Source organism: Octopus sinensis, linkage group LG4 (genome assembly GCF_006345805.1).
Source record: "Octopus sinensis linkage group LG4, ASM634580v1, whole genome shotgun sequence".
Classification (NCBI taxonomy): domain Eukaryota; kingdom Metazoa; phylum Mollusca; class Cephalopoda; order Octopoda; family Octopodidae; genus Octopus; species Octopus sinensis.
In genome coordinates this window covers 164,397,221-164,410,300 of record NC_043000.1, presented here as the reverse complement: position 1 = coordinate 164,410,300, position 13,080 = coordinate 164,397,221, and the positions used below count along the sequence as shown (strand labels likewise).

At 35.2% G+C, this 13,080-nt stretch overlaps 2 protein-coding genes across 2 annotated transcripts in view; one reads left to right on the top strand and one right to left on the bottom strand.

Annotated features, from left to right (window-relative positions):
• Window positions 1-1,555, bottom strand: part of LOC115211089 — a 74,140-nt gene extending 72,585 nt beyond the window's left edge. The window contains exon 1 of the mRNA XM_036502616.1: window positions 850-1,555. The gene's annotated coding sequence lies outside the window, so the exon portion shown is untranslated. The remainder of the gene's footprint in view (window positions 1-849) is intronic.
• Window positions 1,556-1,995: 440 nt separating this feature from the next.
• LOC115210630 (translocating chain-associated membrane protein 1-like 1) overlaps window positions 1,996-13,080 on the top strand; it is a 34,772-nt gene continuing 23,687 nt past the window's right edge. Inside the window, exon 1 of the mRNA XM_029779275.2 lies at window positions 1,996-2,705. Within this exon, the coding sequence (XP_029635135.1) occupies window positions 2,583-2,705 (123 nt within the window). The 5' untranslated portion in view covers window positions 1,996-2,582. The remainder of the gene's footprint in view (window positions 2,706-13,080) is intronic.

Sequence of the window (13,080 nt, the reverse complement as noted above, 5' to 3'; positions counted from 1 at the left end):
GAAAATACTATAGATGTGACCACGTTTCGTGAGACAGGTGCAGTAGTAAAAAAAATTATAAAAAAGATTGGCGATCTTTCGTTTTGACTCGAAGTAACGTAAACAATGAATTCGGTGATTTCTGTGACCACATGTTGTCTTGTCAATTGGGAAGAGAAAGCTAATGGGTTGTGCGTGCGTGCTTGTTCCTCTGTGTTATTTCTACATTCCACAACATATAAATACAAAAGAAAAACAAAAAAACATAACAGACACACACAGAGAGGAACAAACACGCACGCACAACCCATTAGATATGACCGAATTCATTGTTTACATTTTTTCGAGTCAAAACGAAAGATTGCCAAAAGATTTCACTAACACGAAAATACACCCCAAAACAAAACAAACACCAAAAATATATAATGAATAAAATTTTAGTAACATGAACAAAACAATAAAAAAAGTAAACTTTTGGGGTTTTTTTAACATCACAATTACAGAAATATGGGAAGTTATGTAGACCTGAGAATAATTAAGATACAAAACAGCAATTTCTTTTCTGATAAAAGCATTCATTCACGTGTACTTCTTTCTCTGGCGATAGTTAACCCTTTAGCATTCAGATTACAGTCAAATGTAATGTTTATTTATTCATTGCTTTGAATTAATGATGCCTTATCTTGTAGTATGGATGAGGCAACTGTTTCTTTATAGAATGACGTTGTTGGATAGGTTTAAGGAGTAGTATCTGGCCTGTTTGAACACAAACAGGTGGAATATTCGGGCAGGATATGGCAGGTTCAAATGCCAGAGGGTTAAGGTTTCATGTAAAAAAAAAATAATAAATGGGTTTATGAAGTAACTCACATCGAAATACATTCATGACAAATGTAAATGTCATGGCAGTAGGGTAGAATTATTTGTTCCAGTTCCATTAAATCTATCGTACTGGAATGGAATACCAAAAGACACAACGGACACTTCTACCAACACATGCTTCCGCTTTACTTCTACTTTCATTTCTCCCGCGGGAAATGCGAAACGGTTGACCAATCAAATTTCGATTTATTGCAACGTCAACATTTCCGTTAGATTTCTGGAATTCGCGCATGTACACTTCCTCGACTTCCGGTCAATCATTCGCTTTCTTGATACTGCTCCTTAAATGAATTCATTGAAGGCGGTCAGCCGCTAGAATCGCTAAGTATGCCGGACAAAGTTCTTACGAGCATTTCTTGCGTTCGGATTTCAAATGAAGTCTGCTGCGCCTTAAATCCGGTCGAGTTTGATCAAATAAATACGACTGGGGTCGATGTAATCACCTAGTCCCTCCCTTCAAAATCTACTGGCCTTGTGCCAAAACTTGTAAGAATATAAAGTTATGCAATAAATGATTTTTCCGCGCTGCGAAGGTTCTTTTTAGTTTAGATATGATTTGCTTCTATTTGAATTTTTTCTCCAAAGTTGATATTTATTCTCTTATTGTCGCCAGGTTTCAAAACTCTTAATTCCTTCCGCCAGACATTATTACCTCCCCTTTGACATCGATTTATCTCCCTTGCAGTTCACTTGACTTCTACTCTTACCGCCACTTGTCATCTCTTTCACTCAACTACCGCTTACTGCTACTTCGTCATAATTCATATCTCTTACTTTCACTCTGTCATGTCACCCCTCCTATTTTAACTATATACGTACATTTATTATATAGATTTGTATCGTGAATTCTCCTTTCGTTATATACACTCTGACAGTGTTGTCTTTTACCTTTGACTACTACTCCAACCGGCTTATAAATGTTTTCTCATCCCCCTCTCTATTCCTTTTGTTCGCTTTCAATCACTCACCCTATTACTCCCACGATTCGCGTCGGCGTCAACGTCACGAAACGTTGAAAGATTTTTTGTCGCTCTTACTCCTCCCCCTTTCTTTTATCTACTCACACTTTCTACGATTTTCTCTCTCTCTCTCTCCTCCCCTTCATAAGTTTATATTTCTCGCATCTCCTCCTTCTACTCCCCCTCTCTCTCTCTTTCATCACGTTTGTTTGCTCATTCAATTATTTCCTTAATCACGTCCAACTCTTACACTCTCTCTCCTCCTCCTCCTCCTCTTCCTTTCACTCACTTATATATATATATATATATATATATATATATATAGTCCTCCTCTCTCTCTCCCTCTTTCAATTATATACACCCTCTCTTTCACTCGGTGCTAGCTATTTATCTTGGCTAGCTTCAACAGTCCTGGTACATTACGACCTGCTACCGTTGCTCCAGCCTGACCAACTTCAAAATCAGCAGCAAGGTTTACTGCTTAGAACAACCGACACCACTCTTTATCTCCGACCCGTTCTGTTTATAAGCAAACAATTAGATTTGTTTTATTTTTTTAAAGGAGGGTGTTTAAAAAAAGACCAACAACAAAAACGCCCTCCCCACATTGATACGGAATCGAAAGATTTGAAAAGAAACCAGCCCAGAGCCGTCTCTTCTCATTTCACTCTACATCCACCGCCAACACAGCATTTATATATTTATATTCCTCACCAGCTTCTGCAGGGGTTTCTCTTCCCAACTACAAGCAAACAAGCAAACATGGGCATGCGACGTCAACGTACAAAGAATCCTCCGATCTTGAGCCAAGAATATTTCATCCAGAATCATGCTGACATCGTATGTTGTGTTGCCATGGTGTTTATACTGGGCCTTATCTTCCAGGTAAAGCCGGCACTCACTTTTCTATCCTCTCTCTATCTCTCTTTCCTGCACGTACACCTGACCTGTTCTCTCTCTCTCTCTCTCTCTCTCCCTAGACTTGTATTAATGAAGAAGTCTATTACCATTATATAATGGTTAGATGTCGTTTTCGGAAATGTCTACGTGTCCCAAAACACCAAGCTGGTGTGTGTGTGTGTAATGGAAATAGACTGATGTCTTTCTTTCCTGCATGTGTCTGTGTGACGTGGTGAGATTTAAGGGGTGTGAAGTAAAAGAAGACAGACAAAAGGCTGACATGTAATAACCAGTTCTTGGATGCTGCTGAGATTCTGTTTTCTTTTAAGTTATTTATAGAAGACCTTCACCTCCTTTTATTATTGCCCATTCTCCTTTTAATGCTCTGTCCCATTGTCTTCGTAATTCTCCACCTTTTACACCGGACTTAACAATCCTTCATTACCTTTCTCAACACTAAACAATCAATGTTTCAATTTATAAAACATTTTTCTAGAAATACTAACAAATTACACCCGACCAACACTTCCTGGTTAACCTTAGATTCTGCTCAAAACCCTTTCACTTTTATTCTCTTCCTCTTTTCCCTTTCATTCCTTACTTAATGTTTTACAACTGTCACATTTTTATAGAATTTTTAGTGTTATTGAGTCAGGAAATTTGGATTTTCTTCCTTCGGCTCCCTTTTCATAAAAGTACCCGCTCACTTTGCTTCTTGTATTTCTAAGAAGACTGGTTTCTATCAACTAGGATAAGATTCCTTCTTATTTTGTCGCCAAGCATGAAGTTGGTTTTTCCGGACTCGACATTCCTTCTCCATCGACAAAACACGACTGAAAGCATTTAATAATCAACTGTTCTCCTCTCCTAATACAATTCTTGTGTCTTAACCATTCGTCTTAAAACGATTTCTAGCTGCAAATACGGGTCTAGATGCCTATTTACCATGTGGAGATCTGCTTGCTTTCATTCTCCCCGAATTGGCAAACTCAATGAAACTTCTTGTTGCCATGAACGGAATGTCAATTTTAAAAATGCATGTTTTTTTTTTATGTCTGCAAATTAACAGCTGGTTAATTACTTTTACACATCTCAAATTGTACACTATGTCCCAACTCCAGAACAAACAAGACTTTGGTAGCTTGTTATAATAATACTAATTCTAAGCCTTACAACTAATAAAAACTAAAATGATATCCAGAAATTTACCGATATTTCTATTTTCATCTTTTGGAACCAAGATGATAAAAATGTCTTTAGTCAACTGTCCTATGTCGGTAGCATAAGTTCCAAGCAAGTTTAGTTTCCATAAATCTATGTAAATGCTTAGGTTGCGTGCAATAGACTTATCCCAAACGTATTCAGGTTGAGCCATATTGCCACATAAACTCGTCTTGGAGACGAAAGTCTTTTATGTGACGAAAATTCTTCACTATTTCTTGATTTATATATAATTGTTTTATTTCATGGACTCTTACAAAATTCTCTTTTCGAATTTGGAACCAGTCTTGAACGTTTTACGACCGGCATTTCAAAATCAACTCAGAATACATCTTGTTGAATAATATTGTTAAAAGACTTATTTCCTAAAACTTCAAAATGCTTCAATTCGTGAAATTCTCCATCGTTGCAAGAACAATTTTGTAAATTCTTCCATGTGAAATGTTTAAAATGCAATTTTGTTGATGAGTATCAGCTGTGTTGTTCTCGGTGGAAACGTGTCAGTAAAAAGCACATGTCTCCCCTCCCGAACATTGCTTTGACACTTCAAATCGTTTAGAGTCCCTCTTAGGCGAGTTTTATTAATTTTAGAATCTGGCTTAAAGATTCTTCAAAATTTTCTTAAGGATGGAATAACGTACATTTAAAATTTTTTAAATATCTGCGATGATTCCGCACATTGCTGCTTCGACCTTTTTAAGCATTGCCGACACCATATGGTCAATTCTTACAGACATGCTTCCCACTCCACCTAATTTTGTAGTAATTTTGTTTACTATTTTAACAAAATGAAATTTTCTTTCCTAATTATACTTGCTTTCTTTTTTTTTTTTTTTTAAACATCTTGAAATAAAACCAAAAATTATTCTGATAGAATATTTATCCCAACTGCTAACTTTTAAAAGAATATTATTAAAAAGTGCTTGGATTTTTTTCTCCTCTTAATTTCCTGTGTGTTACTCTTTACATTTTCACTGTTTTCATTTCTTGGCTTGCATTTTGCCTTCGAGTCAATTTCTTTTCTAAAGAATGAGTTCAACTGACTTTTTTTTATTTCTCAATATGTTAGTTTTTCTTCAAAGCTATTAAAGAATGTCTTTCATTACTTTGGACCTATTCACTAATGATCTTGCGAAAATTAGTAATTTTGAGTTTATTCATTAAATTTATCTCTCTCTCTCTATATATATTTTTTTTGTTATTCTAATAGTTTTTGACGACGTGGAAACGGCATGTGAAGTTGTGCGCGAGTGCGCGCGCCTGTTATCAGTCATTCACTTGCATTTCAGTTTGGTTTGAACATTTCGCTATTGACGGATATAAAATGCACCATTTGCTCTCCAAACACAATACATTTTCTAGACATTTAACATTGAGACTATTTTTTAAAGTTTTTCTTTCTTTACACATTCGAATAGACTACATAGAATAGACGTGAGTGCTCCTAAACTGTATACACAGCATTATTAATCAACCCGTTTAGTTCCAATAAATAGAAACTTTTTTTAATACTTTTTATTGTTTTGCAGACCAACTAGTAATAAAATATATTGATTTAAATTTCACACGGATTCTAGTTTGTCATTGCAAGTCCAAGCACATAGCTCTGCATTTTTCCTAAGGTCTCTTTTATAGGAGACAGCATCTTTCCTTCATTCGTGTAAATACATTCCGATAGGAAATGGCAATTAATATCTCAAATTGTTTCTCCATCATTTCATCTCTTATCAGTCGTCTGTAGGGGTTATGTTCGTATAATAGGAAAAGTTCTCGAGACCATCGTTGGAATTCATTCGGCCTTTTTTTTCTTTTTGGATAAATCCGGAGTCCTTCTTAATATTATCTCGTCTCCTTTCAGTTTTTCTGTTCTGTCTTGCTCTGACACCATACTGCAGTGCAGCCATGTGCTGTTTTTCTTTATATACTGCAATGCAACCATGTGTAGTGGTGGGGGACTCTCGCTCTTACTATGTTGTCTCTCGACTTAGGTGGCCATTTCCAGATATTCAAATAGGAAATTACATACGTGGTCAGTCGCATCTACACGTATTGCATTTCAAACTACATTTTTATAAAGTTTAAACCTTATTGCAAAAACAAGTGATTGCTTTAGCTTTAATGATTTTTGTAAATAAAAATTCGAGCATGCTAGCTTTGCTTCAACAAATCCAGCAAAATCCTTAAACATTTTCTTCAAAGCTCCTTTTCAGTTTAAGATTCATTATTTTTAAATTATGATTATTTTTCTCATATGAATGGTTTCCGAGGATAGACTAATATTTATTTTTATCACCTGTTTTCTCCAAGCTGAAGTCGCTAAGAAAAACTTAGTCTGTGTGAACATTGCTGTGTTTTACTTCAGGTTTGTAGATGAAACCTCATTTACCGAATTGGTTATAACATTCCTTATTACCATGATTATCTACCATCTCGTTCATCATCGTCATTTTAATGTCTGCTTTACCATGTTGGGGCCAAGTTTTCTATGGCTTCATTGCCTTCCTGACGCTAATCCCCACCTGTTGATGCGAGTTCAATAGTCTCCCCATCCATCAAACAACATGGACTTGATTATGTGGAGAAAGGGAAACAAATGGCACTTTGAGTGAGCTATTTGTTTACAATCTGCAAATTGCATGTGAAGATGAGGCAAATATAAACTCCTTAACGTGCATGCACGCGCACACGCACGTGTGTGAGTATAAAGATACATATGGACTTTTTCCAGTTTCCATTTATCAGATACCTTTTCAAGGCATAGGTCAGCCTGGGCTATAGTAGAAAATATTTGCCCAAGGTGGAACTGAACCCAAAACCAACCACATGGCTGGGAAATGAGCTTCTTAATTGCACAGCTGTACCTATTATATACCAACTCTTTGGTGCTGATTTATTCTCCACAGTTCCACATTCTTCATATAATTCATCCCTATGACTATCTTGAAGGTAGCAGACTCCTTCAAAAGGTATGGCACTTTTTTAGGTAAGTTTCAGCAATTTAAGAAAGTTGTTTTCAGACAAGTCCTACATGTCTCTTAAACCAGTGATGGAAATGGATTTTAGGAAGTTGGGGTATGTTAAGGCCTCTGGGGATGCAATGAAGAGCATAGTGTTAGACTATAAGTCCCTTCATTAACTGAAAAGAGGGACCCTCCCCACACCGTTTCCATCACTGTAGAAACTGGATGTCTGCTTCACATTTGTTATATCATTGGTAGGCTGGTTAAATTTGGCACATACTGTCCACTCACCATCATTACATCTTTTTTTTTTTTTATCCTATCATGTTGCTGATGGTGTTTTGTTTTTATTTATTCAGTTGCCTTACTAGTGATGAATCTTACCTATTACTGCCTTTTATTATCTCTATCATTCTGTCACTCTGATTACCTCATTATCTCCTCTTTCACCTTCTTGATCATCTCTCGTCTATTTGTGCTCTTGATCACATTTACTTTGAAAGACCAGAAACAACATAGAGACCCTTTAATATTACAGGGGACAAGGCAACCTTTTTAATGTTAGTGCCACGTAAAAAAAAAAAATGTCCTTGTACATTTTGTAAAATGGTTACTTTTAGGATTAGCTTCTGACTGTAGAAACTATCTAAAATGGTATATACAAATGAAACGTGACGCTAGCCAGTCTAGGAGGGCAGTAACACTGAATATGAACTGGCTTTGACTGCAATGACCCATCCAACACCTGCCAACCTAGAAAGTGAATGTAGAGATGATAGACGAGTTTTGAAATTACTTGTCACCAACTTTAGAATGGCTGATGCGCATGCACTTAGCTAACTTGGCAGCAGCACTTTGGAGTTCTACCTCTGAATTCTTGATAAACTGCTTTGTCACTGCCCTTTTATGATTTGGTCCTTTTGTGACTTGTGTGCTTCTTTGCACCATAAGAGAATAAAAAATTTGCTATGACATTAACTTTCAAAGAAAATATAATTAATTAGTACTTAACGTTGTATTTCTGAAACTGTGTTTTAATATTATACTCTTCACAAATTCTCACTACTGAAGCACCAACTTATGAAGTTTCAGTTAAGGTCAACATGGTTCTTTGGAATATTAATCTCTGTAGCTATAGTGTAAAATATACCTAGACATTAAATAGCAAATAATCTGCCTCTTAAATCAGATTGTCTGATTTGTCCAATACCCAGCTTATCAGGTGTGTTTGAATGAGGATGCTGTGTTTATCAGACATATTAGGCAAACATCTGCACCTTTGTTTAAAGCATCAGTTGTTACAGAAAAGGGTAACTATGTCCTTTAGTTTGTTCCACATACTTTGATACCAAATCTGGCACTGGAATATTTTCACATAGAACGTTTGCTTTAGTTTTCCCACTTGTTATATTTTTCACTATCAGTTAGTTGCTACACATTCCTCTGTCAACTTTTATTCCACAAGCAACACATCTGTATAACTGATGTTTCACATGATATATTTTACAAAATTCCGCAGCCAGATTTTGCCATCTTGATTGGGTTGGGGGGAAAAATTTGGTCAATGATAACATACCAGTAATACAAATGTTAACTTTGTTTATTGGGGTTGTTCAACTGCACTTTATCCTCACTGCTAATTTCTACTTCAACATATGCAAAGTGTGCAAAATACATGGAAGTTAACTTTTGTTTCACCCATGGTTAAATGTAGTCTTTTTAGCATTTCTTTGTTAAATGTAGTCTTTTTAGCATTTCTTTCAGGGCTGAAACACAGACACACCAAAAAACGAAAACAAGCAAAAACAAAAAAACCTACCCATTGTAGCCTACAAGACAACATGTACACTACAAACAGGCAGCATTTTACTAAATTTTTATAAAATTCTACATAATTTTCAATAAAATTCCGATACATGCATTTTTGAATGCTTTTATAAAATTGAATAAGATTCTCATTGTTTAAAGTATATCCAAGGTAATTTAAGCAAAGGACAAATTATCAAGCTAAATTGCTTGTTAGATGGTGGACAGTGTTCAAAAACTGGTTGACTACTTGCCCTACATACTTCAGTGTGCAATGTGACCTCTTTTTCAACATGTGGTCTCTCTATCTCACTGTATTGTTACCATATGGTCTCTCACTCTGTTACCATACTACAGTGTACCATGTGGTCTCATCATGCTACAATGTCACCAAGTGGTCTGATTTTCTCTTTTGCTTGTTTAGGACCCTAAACCTATTGATTTGACAATCTACACTTTTGTATGGAAAACCAGATTGCTCTAGAAACATCAATGGATGATGTTTACTTTTGAATAACTTTATTTAGTGATAAAGTACAATTTTTTTTTTAGTTGCATATCTAGTGGACAAGTTGGTGATTTACTGGTTGTGCTGTGTGAGAATAAAAAATTTTATAAAGACTAAGACATTTCCTTAGGAACCAAAGGTGTTAGATGTTACTTGTAAGATTTAAGACTGAAGTCAGCTCTGATCAAGGGAAACTATGAGGACTGACATTCAAGCTCTGTTCTTCCAGTCTTTTTCATGCATTGTTTATCTAAGACTACGTTATCCAATGTCGTTCCCCTTATTTTTCTTTCCAAGACATTTCAGTGTGATTTTGAAGTAGATTAGCTGATACTTTTAGCAGGTCAGGTGACACATAGGAGCTTCTTAATAATTGATACCTGTATGTCTGAATTAGAATTGAGTCCACTATTAAAAACAAATTTGTGTGTGTGTGTATATGTATATATATATAATGAGAAAGAGTTATGTGAACAAATTTTCCTGTTTTAGTAGCAGATGGTTGAATGACAGAAAGATTTACCAACATTGTCAGTAGATATTGGTGGTGATAAAGATAAATGATTAAGAAATATTATATAATTCTCAATTTTGCTTTGATTCCATGGTTATTGATTAGAAGAATCTCATTCATTGAGTTGTTAAAAAGGTGTGAAACAGTACAGCTGTAGGTACTTAATGTCAGGCATTGTATACATTTTTGGTTATCTCTCCTAACTAAAAAGTTTGTTTAACCCTAAATAAAACAAAAAAAATGAAAGCTCTAAAGGAGACCAAACTCAACATTAAGATTGTTGAAAAGCCAGGGAACTGCATCAGATCACAACTATGTAGGATGTACCTCTTTGAGAATACCACTTGCACCAATGGTAACTGCATGGTATGTAGGATTAGCTGTAGAACTAGAAATGTAGTCTACAGCATAAGATGCATAGAAGGTGCTTGTAAAGACATGAACATGACATATATAGGGGAAACATCTAGGAACATTGCAGAAAGACTAAATGAACATTTGAGACAGTATGACAAAAAACAGTTCTCCATACTCTACCAATATGGAGGCAACTTGGGTCAACTTGACATCTGCAATTTATCTGAGCACCCAACACTCAAATACAGGAGTACATCCTCATAAATGAAACATTCCCAATACTACATAGGAAATATAGGTAGTAGATAACCATACCTCCATACCCACGGTTTATGTTTATATGTAGGTAGAATAGTTAGAGGGTTGTTATGTAGATAGATGTGTGTAGGCATATGGATATGAAAGTAAACAGATAGACATACAGACAGATAGGTTATATAAGTGCGCGCACACACACAAACACAAATGAAGACTGAAACACACAGATACACATCCATACATACAGACACAGTACTTATACACACACATGAGACAGGTACACGCAAACATAAATATGCAGAATACGTGTTTGTGTATGCGCATGCACACTGACCTGTGCACAAACAAAAAGAATGTAGCTTCAATAATGGACAGTCAACGACTTGAAAAGGTTGCAAGGCACAACGAAAATTTTAGAAAAATGAGTTGAAATTTTACCAGTGAGTGTGTTAAATTATAAGTCACCCAAAAGAGAATGACTCTCCCCAGACACAACAGAATATGCTTCAACACACGAACTCACATAAAGAATCTTGCAAACCAAATCCAAAAATGAAGTGAAAAGATTAAGCATCTTATTGAATCTGATATTTTTATAAGAAATCATACAAAACTGAAAAGATTAATAAACATGAAAACAGAAAAAAATTAAGCATCTTGTTGAATCTAATAACATTTTTATAACAAATCATACCATGCCTGTCGATTAGGCCAAAAGTCAACAGTGTTGAAGTATTGGATCAAAAGGATCTTTTAATCCAATCTCTTGTTGCCACATAAACTCAGCTTTTTAGTGGGGAGATAACCCAATTTTTTAATGGGGGTGGGATAACCAAAAAGTACCACATTTTCCTTATTGATCCAATCAATATTGACCTGCACTAACAGCATTACCATTTGCATGAAAGTTGTTTTCAATATATAAATTTCCAGCAAATCATTTAATTGACCAAAATTGTTGATTTCCATATTTTAATTAAATGCTAGCAATGTAATTATAATTCTTTATAGACAACTAATACTCTGAAATTAACTTTTTGTTATTGTTAATTTGTTGATATCATTAAATGTTTGGTTTTAAACTGATTTCTGGTCCAAAGCATCCCAACTATCCTATCACGTGTTTTTCTGGCCACATGAACTCTGCATTATATTATCCAGAATCTTTATTTTTTTTCATGTTTAGATGATAGAGTTGAATGTTTTGGTGATTTACTGCAACTTTTCACTCAAGTGACCCCATAAAAGATTCCCTCATTGGTTTGGTGTCTAGTGTTGCACAAAAAGGATTAACTCCCAAAAATAGAATCCCTAATCTGATTTCATTGACGATTATACTATTTCGCTTACATTGTAATTACCAAAATATCTACACTCTATATCATTGGTTCCCAAAGTGGGTGGTATTGCCCTCAGGGAGTGGTAGAAAGTTCCAAGTTGAAGAAAAGTGTGGGGGGGGGTGCAATAATGGGGTAGGGATTCATGTAGAGGCAACAAAATAATGGCTTCCTTAGGTTAAGTTTTATTTGTGAAATAGAGTTGCATTGAATTTGCTTCAGAAAGAAGTCTCTTTGCAATGGTTAGCACTAGGAATGTGGCCTGGGTGTCAAGAGGGTGGCAGCCTGAAAAAGTTTGGAACCCACTGCTCTACATGAATACACAGGGCAGGTATCTGCTCAGTTTCCCTCTACCAAATTCTACTCATAAGGTATTGGTTATTCTGAGGCTAGAGTCAGAGATACTTGCCTCAAGTGCCATGCAAGTGAATCCTAAGCCATGTAGTTGCAAAACAAACTTTTCAACCACATTTCTTTGTTTCCATGGTAACTATTTCAAATTGTTATATACTTGAGATTTATTGGTGTTTTGCTTTTTGTTTTTATTCCAATTTCCTCAGTTGTTAAGATGAATAAGCTAGTCATGGTTTACATATTCTTGAAGACTTCACATTACCTATGTATAATAACTAGGGTTTCTCTCCTAAGATTCCTCAAAACTAGCAAAAATGCAATTAGGAATCCACAGAGGTATTATTTAAAAATTGATTACAAGACTGTCCTAAAATACTTGCTTTGTTCAACAAGTGATCTTCTATACTAGTGAAAAGGCAATTTTCTCAGAAACTAATACATTTGAAATAGGTGATCTTACAAAATAAATTGACCTACAAATAATGACTTTCTTTTAGAAAAACTAAAATTATAGAAATTGGATCCAAATGAGTTGCTGTTGATGGATTTTCCATGAATGCAATAGTTAAAGGATTTTTTATTTGAAAAGCTGTTAGAAATAAAGGTGTGGTTTTGTTGTTTTATTTGTTCTGCAACTTAGTGGCTCAACAAAAGATTGATAAAATAAGTACTGCAGTCAATATAATTTACTAAATCCTTGAAGATAGTGCCCTGCATGGTTGCAATTCAATAGCAGAAGCCAATAAATGCTGGTTGTAGAGTAGCAGAAATAGAGCAACTGGTTAAATTCCTTATATTAGGATTTACTTTTCATCACTTCTGATTGATACAATATCAACTAGTCAAGTACTAGTGTCAACTGTATTGCCTACATATCGTTCTCAAATTTGTAACCTTGAAGTGAAGTTAGAAATAATTTTTGTCTTGAATTCAACTTTTTAGTGGTGATTAGATGTTTTGATGAATTAAGATTAATCTATACTACATTTCAGTGCATTTGATCTGCAGCTGCCTTATTTCCTAGATGTGTACAGTCACTTTTTGA